Source organism: Dromaius novaehollandiae, chromosome 12 (assembly GCF_036370855.1).
Source record: "Dromaius novaehollandiae isolate bDroNov1 chromosome 12, bDroNov1.hap1, whole genome shotgun sequence".
Classification (NCBI taxonomy): domain Eukaryota; kingdom Metazoa; phylum Chordata; class Aves; order Casuariiformes; family Dromaiidae; genus Dromaius; species Dromaius novaehollandiae.
In genome coordinates, this window is record NC_088109.1 from 6,182,632 (window position 1) to 6,198,512 (window position 15,881).

Sequence of the window (15,881 nt, forward strand, 5' to 3'; positions counted from 1 at the left end):
TTTTAATGAGCTTCTGAATAATTTTTAATGTAAATACCCGGCTTTTCTTTTTCCTCACAACTATTTTAAAAAGTCTTATTTAAGTAAGACATGTATTAAAAATGTCTTAGTAATTGTTCCATCATTTTTGAATAATTCCAAGTTGTTTCTAATAAACAGAGAAGTAAATTATAATGAAGTGAAACCTGACTTTTTACATTGTTAGTATAATTTTTCTTCCAGGAAAAAAATAATGCATTCGTATTATTTAGTTACCTAAATCTAGCTGAAAATTCAAGCATGACACACAAAATAACACAGCATATTATAAAATGAGTCATAACATGGTTAATGTTATGTTTTGTGAGATTTGTGTGATTGTAAATATTCCTGATTGAAAAGACTGGAGCGAAATCATTTATCTTTGCCCACAAAGAGGGGCATTTTGTATTTCTTGTGTATTTCTTGCATAAGAAATACAAGAAGGATCATACTGGGACTGAGGAAAGGTCCATGTATTTCAGTATCCTGTCTTCAGCGGTGCTTGCAGTCACACAGTAAGATGAAAACACAATAAATGAATTGACAACGTTTATCTTTCTAGGATATAGGTAACTTTCTAATGTGTCTCCACAGGACTCTCCTCTGAAAGCTGTGCAGATGTTGTGGGTCAACCTAATCATGGACACCTTTGCCTCGCTCGCTCTGGCCACTGAGCCCCCGACAGAAGCCCTGTTGCTACGAAAGCCATACGGCCGAAACAAACCCCTCATATCACGCACCATGATGAAGAACATTCTGGGCCATGCTGTTTATCAGCTTACTCTCATATTCACACTTCTTTTTGTTGGTAAGAAAGTTTGTTAGGCTTGTTGCTTAGTTTAGAGGCAGCCTGATCTTGAAGCCTGACGTCAAAATGCATTAAATGTAGCTGCTTAATGCGCATATTAAGCCTGTTGCAGTTGAACAGCTAGCAGTGGGATCAGAAACATTAGGGGAAACTTAACAGACTCAACAGAGGGTCAATAGAAAGAAAGAGGATAATTTACTCACCTGTCATATGCTCTTTGTGCTGAGAAGGGCCTTTGTGCATTGTTCTTGCCTCCTGAACAAAATCTACGTTTCGGCTTTGGCAGTATCTGTAAAGACATAACATAAAAAGTTATATTTTAATCAGAGTATCTGTCCTGCTCCTTCTGTACTGAAATTTCATTGTGGGACTTGTCATCTTTAGCAACAAATAAAACAAAACAACAAAAATCAAAGTCCATTTTACCACTACCTGCAGATGCTCTAATCGGGGAGTAAAATGTTTGCTATAATCTATCAAGAAATAATATGGAACTTAAGTAATACAGAAAAACAAGTAATCAGTACTACGTGATACAAGTAAGACTCTTTTTGGAGACTTAATACTTAGAATAGGTATTAAATGAAAACAAGTATCTAATTATTTTCACCCTATTACTTCTGCACTCTTATTCAGGCCTTGCTAGCAACAGATGCTTTTTATAGGTTGTATCTGGGAGAGGGAAGGAGGAGGAATGTTTCTTATTGCAGGGAAGAGTAGGGGATAATAATAGATTGCTGTTGTTCCATGATAATGAGGGAATTTGCTTAAATGGCTGATAATTTTATCAACTGGGTATTGTGTTCTTGACAATGCCATTGCTGTTAAACTGCATGTGTTTTCCTTCAGATTTCTTTTTATCAGCTATATACAACTTCCATATAAGCTGTAAACATAAATTTGTGGTTTTAAAAATCTTAGGAGGTTTTTGATCTCAGTTGTGAAAATCTTGCTCCACCTTAAAGTAGGAGCTTATGCTCAAATGAAGTGATGGCCTCTTTATACTGGAGCTATTCAAACTGAGAGACTTGCCAAGTTTTGGAGAGAGATGATCTCTAGTATCATGTTAGGCTTACAGTGTATTTTGAGAACTTCTTGTGAGCCTAATAAAATTGTCATTTTCAGATCCTCTAAAACAAGCACAGAAGTTCTTGATAATTCATGTCATATGAATCTTGGAGCAAAAAATTTTGTGAACTTTATGGGGAGTTCTGACAGCTTCTGATGAGTACTAAGATTTAAAATACTTTATGCTGAGCCCCAGCAAAAAGAAAACCAGGCCTTTTCCCTCATTCTAATTACTTCTATGTGTCTCTGGAAACCCCATGCAGTACTTTGAAGGTCACAGCCCACCCGATTTCCTGATAAGCCTCAGAAATGCAGTCTTTTCCTTTCTAAACTGTAAGGGGCTCAGTTTCATCTGTTGGAGATGGAAAAAAATAAAATGCTTTTCCTCATTATGAATTACGTGACAGAAGTTATTCTTGGGGGGAAAAAGACAGGTCCTTTTTCTTTTTTCCGATGACCTCTAAGGAGTTAGGTGATATTTTAAACTCAGTTTTTTCAATAACTAAATTCCAAATTAATAAGAACTGTTTCTATTTTGATCAACTAATACTACATAGGTTTCTGTAGAGACTAGTACATCAAGTTCATGTTTCCTTTCTTCCCTATCTTTTCTATGATTTGGCAATAAATATTTTGCCTATGTGTTTGAACATAGTGACCTTTGACACCTTTGGGACATCAGGGGCATGAGAAACTGAGAAGACATTGTCTGTTTCTGTCAAACCATAGAGTAAAAAATCTCAACCTCAGTTCCAGATCTAGGCCTAACAAACTTAAAGCTGATCTATTTCTGTAATGACTTTTGGAATATGCTCAGAAATGAAAACTAGATGTGGCCTTAACAATTAATAACAACTTAACAAACAACTATTGTTACATGATAGCAGTATGTTCTGTTTTACCAATTAAGTGATGCAATGCAATGGTAAGAGATGTATAGGTATTCTCATTGAGGGAAGTATCATCTGTGTATTTGTGTGTATGTGTATATGTATACTGAATACAAACTGAATGAAAGCAAATAGATGTAATGATTTTATATATGTGTGTGTGTGTGTATATATATATAAAAATCATTACATTTATTTGCTTTCATTCAATTTTTCCTTTATTGTTTGTATGTATGGAAGGGAGTGTTTTCCAATAGTTTGTTAGTATGTATAATTTGTATAACGTATAATAGTTTGTAGATGTATATTCTGCTTTAAAATCTCTGCTAACAGCCCAACTTTTCTGGCTTCACATTGTGTTAATGATATATTCATGATGTTATAATCCTCTTTCTGTCAAAAGACTGTAAGCCAAATTCTTCCACTGGAGCCATACTTTTTATTCCCTGTGACTTGAACATGAACTTCTCAAACATTCCAAGGCAAAAAAACCTGAATGGTAACTTAGCTGATGGAATTATGACCTTACAAGGTTCAGGAAGAAACCTGAAGAAACCTTTCTTTTTTCAGAAATTCGGATTATAATATTAGTGGGATATCAGAAGAATGTTCAGTTTTTGATTTTTTTTTAATTAAAAATACACTGCTCGTGTGAATGAGTGGTACTTCCGTAACGTTCTTTCCTTTATTTTGTTTCATTTGTTACTTACTCTTTCATATGAATGCCCCAGCCTTATTTTAAGATGATGCCTCTTTTGATAATTTTGTGTTATCTGTAAACTTTGTGAATAGGAAAAGAGGTCCATCTGGTGCAGGTATCTTTTCAAATCTTATCACATTTTTAAAATTAGTCATCATGGGACATATTATACTTTTTTATCAGTAAGCTCTAAAAGTGATAGTCAATGTATCAAAATAGACAGTGATTCATGGTGGTGTGCTTTCAAAGCAGACTAATAGGATGATCAAAAACAAATCTAAAACCAGGAATGTCTGTGTTTTTTATCATTAATGTGCTTGAATGCTTGTCAAGAGTTCTGACATACTGAATTAGTTAATGGGTAAAAAACTATTGAAGAATGGTTGCTTCTAACTATTGTAGAAAATCACAAATATACTGTCAAGAGGTCTCTAACTCCTGGTACTTCAGAAGGAACTGACCCCTTAGCATAGCTACTCCTCAGAGGAAAAGTACTACTGAAAACTATTTGAGCAAGTATACTGAGTTATTAGATAAAAGTCATCCTTTGAGAAGCTTCTCATTCAGGAAGCTGAGATGTCTTTTGCTCACTACAGTTTAGAATTTAGCCTATATTAAAGTAAGTGTGGCAAGAAAGCTGGTGAAGCAGAGCGAAAGGGAGGCAACTAGCTAAGGCAAACAAGGGTAATATAAATTTAATTTATTGTAGTGGAAACCTTTATTTTTGTCTTATATCTAGGTGAGAAAATGTTTAAGATTGACAGTGGGAGGAATGCACCACTCCACTCTCCTCCTTCAGAGCACTACACCATTATCTTCAACACCTTCGTCATGATGCAGCTTTTCAATGAAATCAACGCACGCAAAATCCATGGCGAAAGAAATGTCTTTGATGGCATCTTCAGAAATCCTATTTTTTGCACTATTGTACTGGGTACATTTGCTATTCAGGTAATTTGTGCAGGAATTAGTAACTATTCAACAGAAATTTGCCTCAGGATTTTTTTTTTCTATTTATGCTTTTTTGCAACCTAAATGCTGTAGGAGGCACAACTGATAACAAAACATCTGGTTTCACATATTTTCTTAATGAATACATGGGTCAATAATGGAAAATTTTATGGAAGCATACTAGGTGAAATCTTGAATTGATCTGGAAGATACATAATAACAACAGCAATCATGATCTGTTGATATTGTAAGCCATCTTTTTAGAAGACATTATTAATATTACATCAACCAATAGCAACAAAGCAGTTGACATTTCTTTACTGCTATATTAATAGCCCGTAAATAGCTAATGCTAATCCATTCTTCTGAGGTTAAAGGCCATCACCAAAGGTTACTTGATACTCTTTGTAGTACTACTTCTTGGTAGTAATACTTTACATCCACCTCACAAATTTGTTGGCCCAGTGATTTGTGAACATAATTATAGAAATGGACATTTTTCCCAAATAATTCTGATTTTTCTTCCATAAAAACTGTAATCCCTCTTTTTAGTCCTGTATCCATTCATTTGCCTGCATCTATCCTATTATGTAGCACCACTTAGCAATGCCTTTCAGAAGTCTACTGCAGCCCTCACAATTGTTGAGAGCTGAACTATCTCTAAGTTGACATTACTGATCAATTCTGGAATGGGACCCCTCGCTCAGGAAGAGTGAGGAGAAGGATAGAGCTATGCGAATCTGAGTGACAGTGGTTCAAAACCAGAAAAGGGAATCATTCAATAAACCAAGTGTGGGAGAAAGGACACCAGTCATGTCCTTCAGTAGAACTTGATAGTGATGATCTTTAACAGCTAGTTCAAGAACAGATGGGTTTACTAACAGGAACCAGAATGCCTCTAGCAGGTCATCTCTGAATTTTTTTTATCATGGGAAGTGTTTGGGGATTTTTTTTTCCAGTTCTAGGCATGACAGTACTCAGCTACCTGGCTGAAGGAAAAGTGCCATCCAGCTGCTAGCAGAATTCTGAATCAGCTGCTGCTTTTACCCATTCCTTGTACCCTTGCTTTCCTAGTAGCTAAACTGTTAATATCAGTTCGTAGTCCAAATGACTAGGCTTGCAGCCTGCCAGTGAATAAAAAAGGAAATTGTAGGATAAGAGTACTTAGTTTGTGACCCCTATTTGTTTTTCAGTGTCTTTTTTAAAGCCAGGTCATTTTTCTTGGGAAAATAAAAGGTCATTCTATTAATTTTTCCACTTTGATTATTACATTGTGGAAATACAACTTAGCATAATGTTGCTTGCTGAAGCAACTCAGAATGGTATTTACTATTTTGGCTATGTGTTATGGTAGCTGGTTGTGTAAGCCAAGCGTTTTATTCCAAAGACCTGTGGGAGTCTGGCATATGTAGACGGATGTGTGACTTTATGAAAGTACTGGAAGCAAGCACAGTCTTATTTTTATTTCATGTTTAAAACTTGTTTAGATCCCTGACTTTTTCCTACACTTTCTGTGAAGTACAGACTAACCGACTTTAGTATTTGATCTCTTGAGTGCAATAGCTCCAATTAACCATCCTCCCCCAACTCCTTCCCTCACCTACCAAGAAGTAAAAGCTAGCAGCAAAGTGGCCAAATTTTCAAAGTAAAAAGGAGGAGCCTTTTACAATACATGCTTGATGAGGATCAGAAAATGCTTCTGTGAGAGCTTTAGCAGCTTGATAAATAAAAGATAGTTAATACTCCTCTCCTCAGACAAACAGTATCTTTCTCTGATTTTTCAACTTCTCCTCTATTTTCAGAATAAAAAAGATCTTTACAGTGGAGGAAGATCTTATCTACCATTTGTATATTTACCAGTGTGGAGCTGTAATATCTTTCTTGTAATCTTTCTTAACATTCATATTCACAGATTTTCTGTTTTCCTTACTGTCTCCAGTCATTTTTCCACTTCCTATCCATAGCCTTCCATCCTCTCTCACCTTTCTTCTTATACTTGCACGTCACATAGAATAAGTCTATGTTCATAGCTTGTGTTTGTTTACTCACAGAGGAAGGCAACCATTTTATGTGTTAGTGTCATTTCATGTTTTAGACTGGACTGGATTTTTAAATTCCATTTTGCAGCCTTTATTTAAATCTCTGGCCTGTGATTTCAGATTGCTGGTTCTGCAGCAGCAGTACTAATAAAAAATACCAATAAAACCTGATTTTCAGTTAGCAAAACCAGCTCAATCTAACCAGGCTTAAAAGATTGTCTAAATGTATTGGTTATCCTTTCTGCAAGGTACAAATAAGTGCTTTTAGTGTGTGTTTTTTCCATCCTCTTTCTCCAACAGGACTAAATTTTGGCAGTCTATTCATGATAACACAGATAACCTAAGTGTGCAATGGACATTCCAAAATAAACTAAATCAAGCTCAGTAAATCCCTTAGCTGAGGATACTCATGCTGGGAAAGTATTTCGGGGCAGTCTTGTTTTCTTTCTTCCTGGGCATTCATATGTGACTGCTGCTAGATATGAGGCTAAGGAAGCCTTAGTCTGAACTAATATGGCTATTTTCTATAAAAAATGAAATAATACTCAATTTTGACCATTAATTCAGAGTGCATAAGTTTGTGTGTTTTATTTTCAGTGACTGAGCTTCTTTGGCTTTCGCTGGATGGGCTCCAAAAATGTACTTCTGGTAGACTTCTGTTAACATGCCTTAGTACCACTTAGTGTCAACTGACATATCTGGAACATAAGATTTGTATTCTGTATTCTGGCTTTGGGCGATCTTTACATTCAGTCCACTAAACAATAGGTTTAACCTAAAATAGGTTAATAATAGGCTTGACTATTCTACTGGTAAAGTATGTTGGAATCAAACAGGCAGAGCTGTAATGTGTAGAAAGAGAAAGTAAATCTCAGGTAAAATAATCACTGTAAGGTTTTCCCCGCCCTCCCAACACACAAAATATTTACCCCCTTCATCTCTGCTTTTCTTTGTAGATAGTAATTGTCCAGTTTGGAGGAAAACCATTTAGCTGTTCTCCCCTGCAGCTTGACCAATGGATGTGGTGTGTATTTATTGGATTAGGAGAACTTGTATGGGGTCAGGTAAGCATTACTCAGGAATGCACAGATTTCTTTTCTTCTATTTTTACGAAATGATCAAAGATCTGATTTTGCAAACAGTCACACACAAATAATGTTCATAATCCTAGTATACTGTTGTTTCCTTGATCTCTCAAAATGTCGTATTTGGCACACATTGAAATAGAGGTAGTTCTCTAAGTACTTCAACAACAGATTGCAGTAAAGATAATCTATCCCATTGTTCCTTTGGATTTTTGTCAATTTTCATATCTTTCTTTTCTCTAAGCAGGGCATGCTATCACCAAGGTCGTCTTTGAGTTAGGCTTATGTGTGAAAGACGTTTGATTCATAGCCTAGTCCTCTAGTCACAAAAAAAAACATATAGTAAGGGCAAATGCACTATAAACTTTCCTGCAACAGAGAACTCAATGTAGCATGTGGATGTTCTGCCAGGGTGAATTTTTGAAAGTGAAAGCAAGTTCCATTTCTAAGTCCACACACTCATTTTCTTGCTGAACCTGGCAGTCTTCTCAATTCATGATAGCCTTGTTACTGACCTAGGACTAACGAAGAAATGTTGTGATTTCCTGTGTATTTAATATACACCTGAGTGTATATTAAATCTTCATTCTGATTTCCCATCCATCTATTTTATGTGCCAAGGATGGAAGAGGGGATGAAAGAAAAATACTTTTTTCCTAGAACAGATACAAAAAGATGCAGTGTAATCCAGGTGTCATTTGTAAATTCTGCTGAAACATTTGTCACCATTAGGTAATATAAAATTAAATATACTTGAAAAAGAAAGTACTTATAAGAAAAATAAATTCTGTAATTAGTTGTCTGGAAGTAACAGTACAGATATGACTCAAAAGTATTGTTAAAACACTGCATTACCCTTCAATGTCCAAACACATCCTACAAAAGTAATAATAATGTTTATTTTTCATCTGTAAATGCATTTTAATGGTTTTAAGTTGATACTACCTGACACAGTAAAACAAATCTGAAGTAATATATTGCTTCTCAGAGGCAAACATACATACAGACCAACTAGTTTGCCGCTACAAAGAGACAGTCAAGAAATATTCAATTGCAACTGAAATACTGAAATGATTCCAAAAGAATTATAATGAATAGATGCTAGCTTTCAAAACTGGTTTTCTTCTCTTATGAAAAAAATTAGCTGGGAAACCCTTTTGGACTATAGATTGGGCTACAGATTTTTTTTCAGGAATAAGCTCGGTGTTATGACAACTTTTATGTACATGCTGCTGAAAACCACCGCTATTAAATTGCATTAATATAGTTATTACCCCAAGACAGGATTTAAGTTATGTCAGTTGCCGGGGAAAACCTAAAGTTTGATAGTTGACCTCTAAAGTCAGCTAGGTCTTTCTAAAGTATTTTAAGTTACATTCCCTAAATGGTTCATCACTTTCAAAAAACATGGTCTTAATTTGGTAGTTTTCTTGAGAATAACATGTAGTTTCTTAATCTACATCCAGTCTATTGAGTCTGCTATTACCTGAAATGGGTAAGTGTCTGCAGATATGGGGGTGGGGAGCAGACCCAACACCTAAACACCCTAAGAAAAGAATTAGGGCAGAATCTGTCAGCCTGGCTGAGAGAGGTCCTGAATAAGAGGTATGTGCCATCATGCAGAAACACTATCAAATATGGTATTGCTTGTTTCTGTGCATACTGTCTTGCAAGTATATCATCCAGATTAGTTTCATAAGATACAATACAAACCATTTAAAGTAGACTCTTTCTGTAGAGTGTTGGTATTTTAATTTTTTGAAAGCTGGAAAGCCGAAGCAGTTCCAGTAGGTATTTCAAGGACTAGCACTTACCCTTTCTTTTTTTTCCTGTTCTGTCTTTGTTTGACATCACATCAATCTCATTTATTTTCCAAGTTCACATCATGCTTTAAAACACAAAAGTGAGCTTTAAAAATGTTTCTCGGCAGTGTAGAAATTGGAAAAATTCTTCTTCTTCTTTTTTTTTAATTTAAAAGCTCCTGTACAGTCCATCTGCCTAGCTGGAGTGGCTTTGATGCTCTGATTTTCAGGTTTACTTAGCTTAACCTTTGCTGTGGATTATGAGGGCTAGACAATGTCACATGGCAGAGGGCTGCAAAAATGAACACCGTATGAAAGAAGATGGGTTTCATAAGAAAGAAGATGGACCCAGAAGGTGGATCTCAGATCATTATCACAAACTTGACGATAACTTCATCCAGCAGATAGCAACCTTTCCTCAGTTTCAGCTGTCCCATAGGAGTAATTTCATATCTGCAAAAAAGCTTTCCTGTTTCAGCTGGCTCCATTTTTCATGCATTTGGGCTTCAGAGATGTGATCACTTAACTGCTGAAACAAGAACAAAGAAAATTACAGCACTTTTATGCTAAATGGGTCTAATAGTTAACTCTGTAGATTTTTTTTAAGCATTCAAAATGTTTAGCTTTCCAGGTAACACGTCTTGTTTAAATAGCCAAGTGCTCATATTTTTATTCAAGCTGACAAAATCAGAACAAAGAGAAAATGACTGCCCTAGAGGGCGACACTTACTGGAATGTATTTAAAATAATTGTGTTATAACACAGTCTAATTACAGTATTTGCAAATTTTTAAGATTATTAGCCATCTCCTGTATTAATTACTTCCAGGTAATTAATTTTGGTGGCCAAAAAGAATAGGGAAAAGGACTGAATTACCCAGAATATATCAACAGTAAGGGCACAGAGTAAGTGACAGACCTACAAAAAGCCTAACAGGGAGATGTTCAAACCCCCAACCCCAGAAGCCTCATTTATGTTAAATGCTGGAAAGAGCATTTTGATTTGCTGAATCAAAGGAAAGCTGAATACAAGAACCAACATAGTGTTAGGAGATTTATCAGGATGAGAGGCAACTAATTTTCAGCTCACATAAACAGGTACTTGACTGTTCTCAATCATTAGGAATCCTAATGCATTGATAAACCCTAGATGCAGACGTATCAATTCTGCTTTAGCTTAGTGTTTAGTTTCATTTTAGTTTTAGTTTAGTTTAAGTTTTCTTTAAATAATTACATTCACAAACTTACATTCCCCTTTTAGTTTTGGAGGAAAGATGACATTTCTTTCCAGACTGAAACTAGCTCCACAGCTGTGTATTATCAGAGTGGTTTAATAATGCAAGTAATGCTGACTATTTACATAGGAAGAACTCTGTAAAGTGCCTTGGGCTAAAATAGAGTTGGATAAATATGAAGCACTGTTATGAATACGCTTATCTTAGCTTTCCAGAAAGATTACAAGTCTCGCTAAAATAGCAGGGCTTTTTTTGTAATTAGCAGATTGTTATACTATTGTTATTGAATGAGGCTGATGCTTTCAGCATTTTTTATAATGTAATTTTCAGGTCATTGCAACCATCCCAACAAGTAGGCTAAAGTTTTTAAAGGAGGCAGGGCGGCTCACTGAAAAAGAGGAAGTCCCGGAAGAAGAGCTCAATGAAGATGTTGAAGAAATCGATCATGCAGAGAGAGAACTTCGACGTGGACAAATTCTCTGGTTCAGAGGGCTCAACAGAATCCAAACCCAGGTATGCTAAAGTAAAGGCCCACAAGGTCTAGAAAAACATATGCTTCATTTTTGATCAAGGCAAGATAATGTCACAAGGAAAGCCACATTGAGAGTCTGTGTGTGGGAAATATGGTACTTGTTAATTGCTTTAATGTTTTACTATATGAGGAACCTATGACATAATAAAATAAGTGAACTTAGAAAAAAAGTATGCATATATGGCATGAGAGAGAAAGTGAAAATGTTACAAAATGAAAACAGGAAGAAAAGGGGAATACTTTGTTTTGCACACCATTGTGAATGGACATCCATTTTTCTACTTCAAGGATGACAGCTGATAAAAGGCTGCCGCTTGAAAAATGTTAGCTGTCACAATGACTAGCAAAATGTTATGAATGCTTTTTAAAACACCCTTTTGTTTTGTTGAAAATACATTGTTGCTTCCACTTCTGCAATAACAGATTAGCTTAAATTACTGGGCTACACCTGAGGTGTAAAGTACTGTTTGATTTAAAAAAATATTTTCTGTTCTGTCTCCATCATACGTATATCATGACTGGAAGGAATTTATTGTCTTTCCTATAAGGTTATGAAAAATGTGGTCCTGGATTTATTTTTAGTAGTAAGGGCCTAAGCATCCATTAAATATTGAAATGTATTTTTTGGCTGCTATGGATGATCTGTTACAAATGCCTTCTTTGTAACTTCTAAATACAAAATCGATGGCATTTTTGAAGGAAAATGAAAAGATTCAGATGAATGATATATATGAACAGAATCATTGTGCTAAATTTGATATATTTTAGGCTATTCAGTAAAATTTGTCCTGTAGTGTTAAAAATGAACTATTTTGAACTATTTTGCCTTTTTCAGTTGCAGTGAAGTAACATGTTTTATAGCACATTAGTCTTTATAATGTCAAGTATTTGTGCCAGCTTGCAGGATACAGCAGCTTTAAAAGACAGATACATACTCCCCTGACATGAGATGGTTCTGTGAATGTTTTACTTGCTGCTTATAAGAAAAAGAAGTGAATAATTAGAAAACTCTCCCCTTCTCTTTAAAGAATCCTTTAAAAACATTTTTATCTCAGAAGACTTTGTGTTTGAGATTTTTGGGTTAATTTGAGATATACAGTACTTTCTCCCCTTTTCCATCACAAATTAATACTTTTTTTTTGAAGAGACAGACATTCATTTGAGGAAAAAAAGGGGGAAAGCAGCAGAAACTAGTGCAGTTAGCTCTCTTTAGTGTATCATAGCAGAGAAAGAAGAAAAAACGGTGGAAATAGCTGTTAGAGATACTAAGGTTTTGGGTATATTCCCAAGGTTCTGAGGTAAGTAATTAAATACGGATTTTCAGCTTTGGGGTTTTGTGTCTTGAATCCATTGAGTCAGGAGCACTCATCAGTAGAGAAAATTCAAAATGTCACAGTTCCTCTCACCATAAAGGTGACAAACAGGTGCCCAGGTAATGGTTATCATTATGGAAAGATGACACCTAAACGTGCATTCTTTTCTTCCTCGTGGCTGTAGGAGGAGTGTTGTCTGTTGGCATTTCTGTCAGGATGTCTTTCTGGTTGTGGTGAGTGTAAACAACTACAAGAACAAAAAAGCAAATTACAGCCTTTCACTTCTTTTTTAGTCTCAGAGGTAGCTTTTAGTTCTTCTATATATCTTTGTCCACTTAATTCACAGATAAATTATTACTCTTTTATACTATTTAAAACAAAATAAACATTAATTATGTTTCTTTGCTAACATTCATCTTCTTAGTTTCCTTTCTACTCTTAGTTGTAGAAATCTCTCTGGTAGGATATATTGTTTCCTTTCTTGCCAAGAGGCCTCTGTGATTTTTTTTTCCCCTTCGTTTTGTTTATTCAGTGACCCTGATTTTTACATCCATTTCACATCTGTGGAATGATAACGGAGAAAGGAAATGGGCCAACAGATTCATAAAGAGTGCAAAATGCAATTACAAGATGTCCACTGGAGAGTGATGAACCTATATGCAGGTCAAATTAGATCCATTCTTGGATGGACCTTGAGTTGAGTGCATTTTGATGCGCTATGTGTTGTGGCCCATCCAAATGAATTCATACACTTGTACTACATTTCTCAGGAAGCCATCTAAAGAAGAGTTGATGGAAGAAGATGAGGATGTCTGTAGCATCCTTGGGGAGCTGGAGGATTTACAAGAATCCTCTGATGTCTAATGCACTTCTGGAGATGCAGAAGAAGAAGGTAGAGCATCCCCTCGCTTTATATATATAAGAGGATGACAGTAAGATTAGGAATAAACTATAGACTCTCTCACAACTAGATTGATCGTTCAAGTCTGGACCAGTTTCCGCCATCATACACTTATGCTGTATTTTAGATAATACATATATTTTTTATTTTCTATTTGATCGTTACTGGACAGATAGCCACAGCACCCAACAAAAGCCTTCACCGCTAAGAAGGCTCTAAAGACTCTACAATAGTTTTTTTCAGGTAACTGACAGATGTCACTTGTATCACTCCAATAAAAAAATCATCCAAACCGACAGAAACTTTGCAGTATATTTCTTTCTGCAGTATATTTCTTTGCAGATACTTCTTTCTCTCTCTCTCTTAAAACAGAGCATTCACACTTGGCACCAGGGAAAGGATTTCCACTATTGATTCTTTGTACTGAAATCTTGGAGACACCTCTATTTCATGCTGTACTTGCATGAATTTACTTTAAAAGAGAGGTGCATGAAAAAATCATATAACTAAGTCAAGGAGACCAGCTAGTAATTCTGATTTACTTTATCTTTTTTTGTCTGCTTATGTTCATTTAGCTATTTTGTTGTCTTATGAATATACTTTAAGCCTTCTCTGAATGCATGCAGTTTCTTTACTAGATACCTCTCAGAAGACTAGTAGCATGTGAGATTTCACAAATGTCTCATCTTAGCTATATTTTATGATATTTGTATCATAAAATATAAAGGTGGTCTCAAATTCCATAGAAGCCAGGACCTTTTCACCTCTGCTATTTTTCAGCATTGCTTTCCAAGTCTCTGTTGCAATTCTCATGAATACTTAATTCTTAAGGAAAGAAAGGGTTGAGATTGGACTGATCATGCCATCCTGGCAGACCTAATAGTCTTAAGTGCGAAGGTCTGAAAACTTCTCAAACTTTATGTCAGGCTTTCACAACACGGGGCCTGATTCCTCCCTCTACTTCAAAGTTTGCTTTATTTGCTTAAGGGGGAAAAAAGATACCTAAAAACTACCTTAAAATTAGAAGTGTTTTGAGGATAAAGGCAGAAAGCTGTGAAATGCATGGTTGCCATATTAATTGCTACAGAAAAGCCTTTGTGTATTTTAAAAAGTTTCAAAATTTTAAATTTCTAGAAACTGCTACTGAAAAAAGGAGATTCCCCTTTAGATATTCAAATATAAGTAGAGGTGCTGTACTTCATTTTCTTTCTTTTCCTTTCTGCATTATAAATTTTCTCCTTGAACCACGGCAGACCTCACAGCAATGAAAGTCAGTCTTAGCAAGTGATTTTGAAACTAGATAAAAAGAGAGCACCTCCTTTTATGGTATTCCATATAGTATTTCATTGCAGTTGCCCAGCTTAAGTAGAATGGAAACTATTCCGTCATGTAAAATAAAGTAAAGCAAACTATTATTCAGTGACAGAACAATGCCAAACCATTCCAGTTCTACAGAAAAAAAAAAAAAAAATTGATGCAGGTTAGCTGAATGATACCTGGGACCTGTTAACATGAATGGCAACTTAAATGCTTGCTGAAAATCTGTTCCTTGTTAAGCAAAAGAAGAAAAGTTTTGACATATCTGTCCTGCCAGGGCTATTTTGCAGGGATAAGATCAGTTTTTTAAACTGCTAATCACTAATATTTTTATTAACTGTGCAAACCTAAAAATATAGATCTTCTGCAGTATAGAAAGTACAAAACTTGCAAAAAGATGAGAGTGAAAAAATACAAATAAACTACAAATATAAAACATTTTTTCTCTAATCAAAATAAACTTTCTCTTTTTTAGCAACTCGAATTGTTCTAACAAAGTGTATTATTTTGTAATTACAGAAGTATCTTAATTTAAAATTCATTACTTATTTATTTATTTGGAGCAGCTCTCTTTGTTGTTTTCTGGTTCTAGAAGATAAACTGCTGGAGAAAATTCTTCTCTTCTTCATATTTCTTGACTTCAGGCTGAACACAACCATGTATGTTCAGCCTTTTAGATTCTGAAGAGATATTCATCCTCACCCCTAGAGAGTCTGTCAATGAAGATCTGTAGTTACTTTCCTCAGGAGAAAGAGTAAATTACACAACTGTAATTCTTATTCTCTGGAGATATTATTAAATGCAGATCTTCCCCTGTCTTTCCTCTATTACTTATATTAGGCTTTTTCCTTTCAGTTTATTAGGAAGGCATTTTGTACATCTAAAAATATCCTTTGGCTTAGGATTTATCATCTGTGTCTTCCACAGTGATAGGCACTTTATGCTCTCAGTAAGAGTCTTTAAAGTCTTGTTTTGAACGTTCTCTTTTGAAGAGTGCTCTATACCTGTGTCAGATCATGAAAACCCAGGATCTGTATTTAATTCTACTTTTGTACAGGGAGTATTTCAGGTGAGTATTTAACGTGACTTCATATGTAACCAACGGTTTGAGCCATATATTCTTTTCTAGATGCCAGTGTACACCTTAGCTAATGATGCACTTGTACCCCTATTCCACATGCTGAGTCACCCAATATTGTATTTTTTAAACTGTGATACTG

The 15,881-nt window shown here is 35.3% G+C and overlaps 1 protein-coding gene across 14 annotated transcripts in view; it reads left to right on the plus strand.

The window, feature by feature from the left end:
* The window catches only part of ATP2B2 (ATPase plasma membrane Ca2+ transporting 2), a 304,347-nt gene that overhangs the window by 272,073 nt on the left and 16,393 nt on the right, over positions 1–15,881 (plus strand). For all 14 annotated transcript variants that reach the window (XM_064518822.1, XM_064518823.1, XM_064518825.1 and 11 more), the window contains 4 exons: positions 616–829; positions 4,227–4,438; positions 7,434–7,541; positions 10,929–11,111. In XM_064518822.1, coding sequence (XP_064374892.1) covers positions 616–829; positions 4,227–4,438; positions 7,434–7,541; positions 10,929–11,111 — 717 coding nt within the window. The remainder of the gene's footprint in view (positions 1–615; positions 830–4,226; positions 4,439–7,433; positions 7,542–10,928; positions 11,112–15,881) is intronic.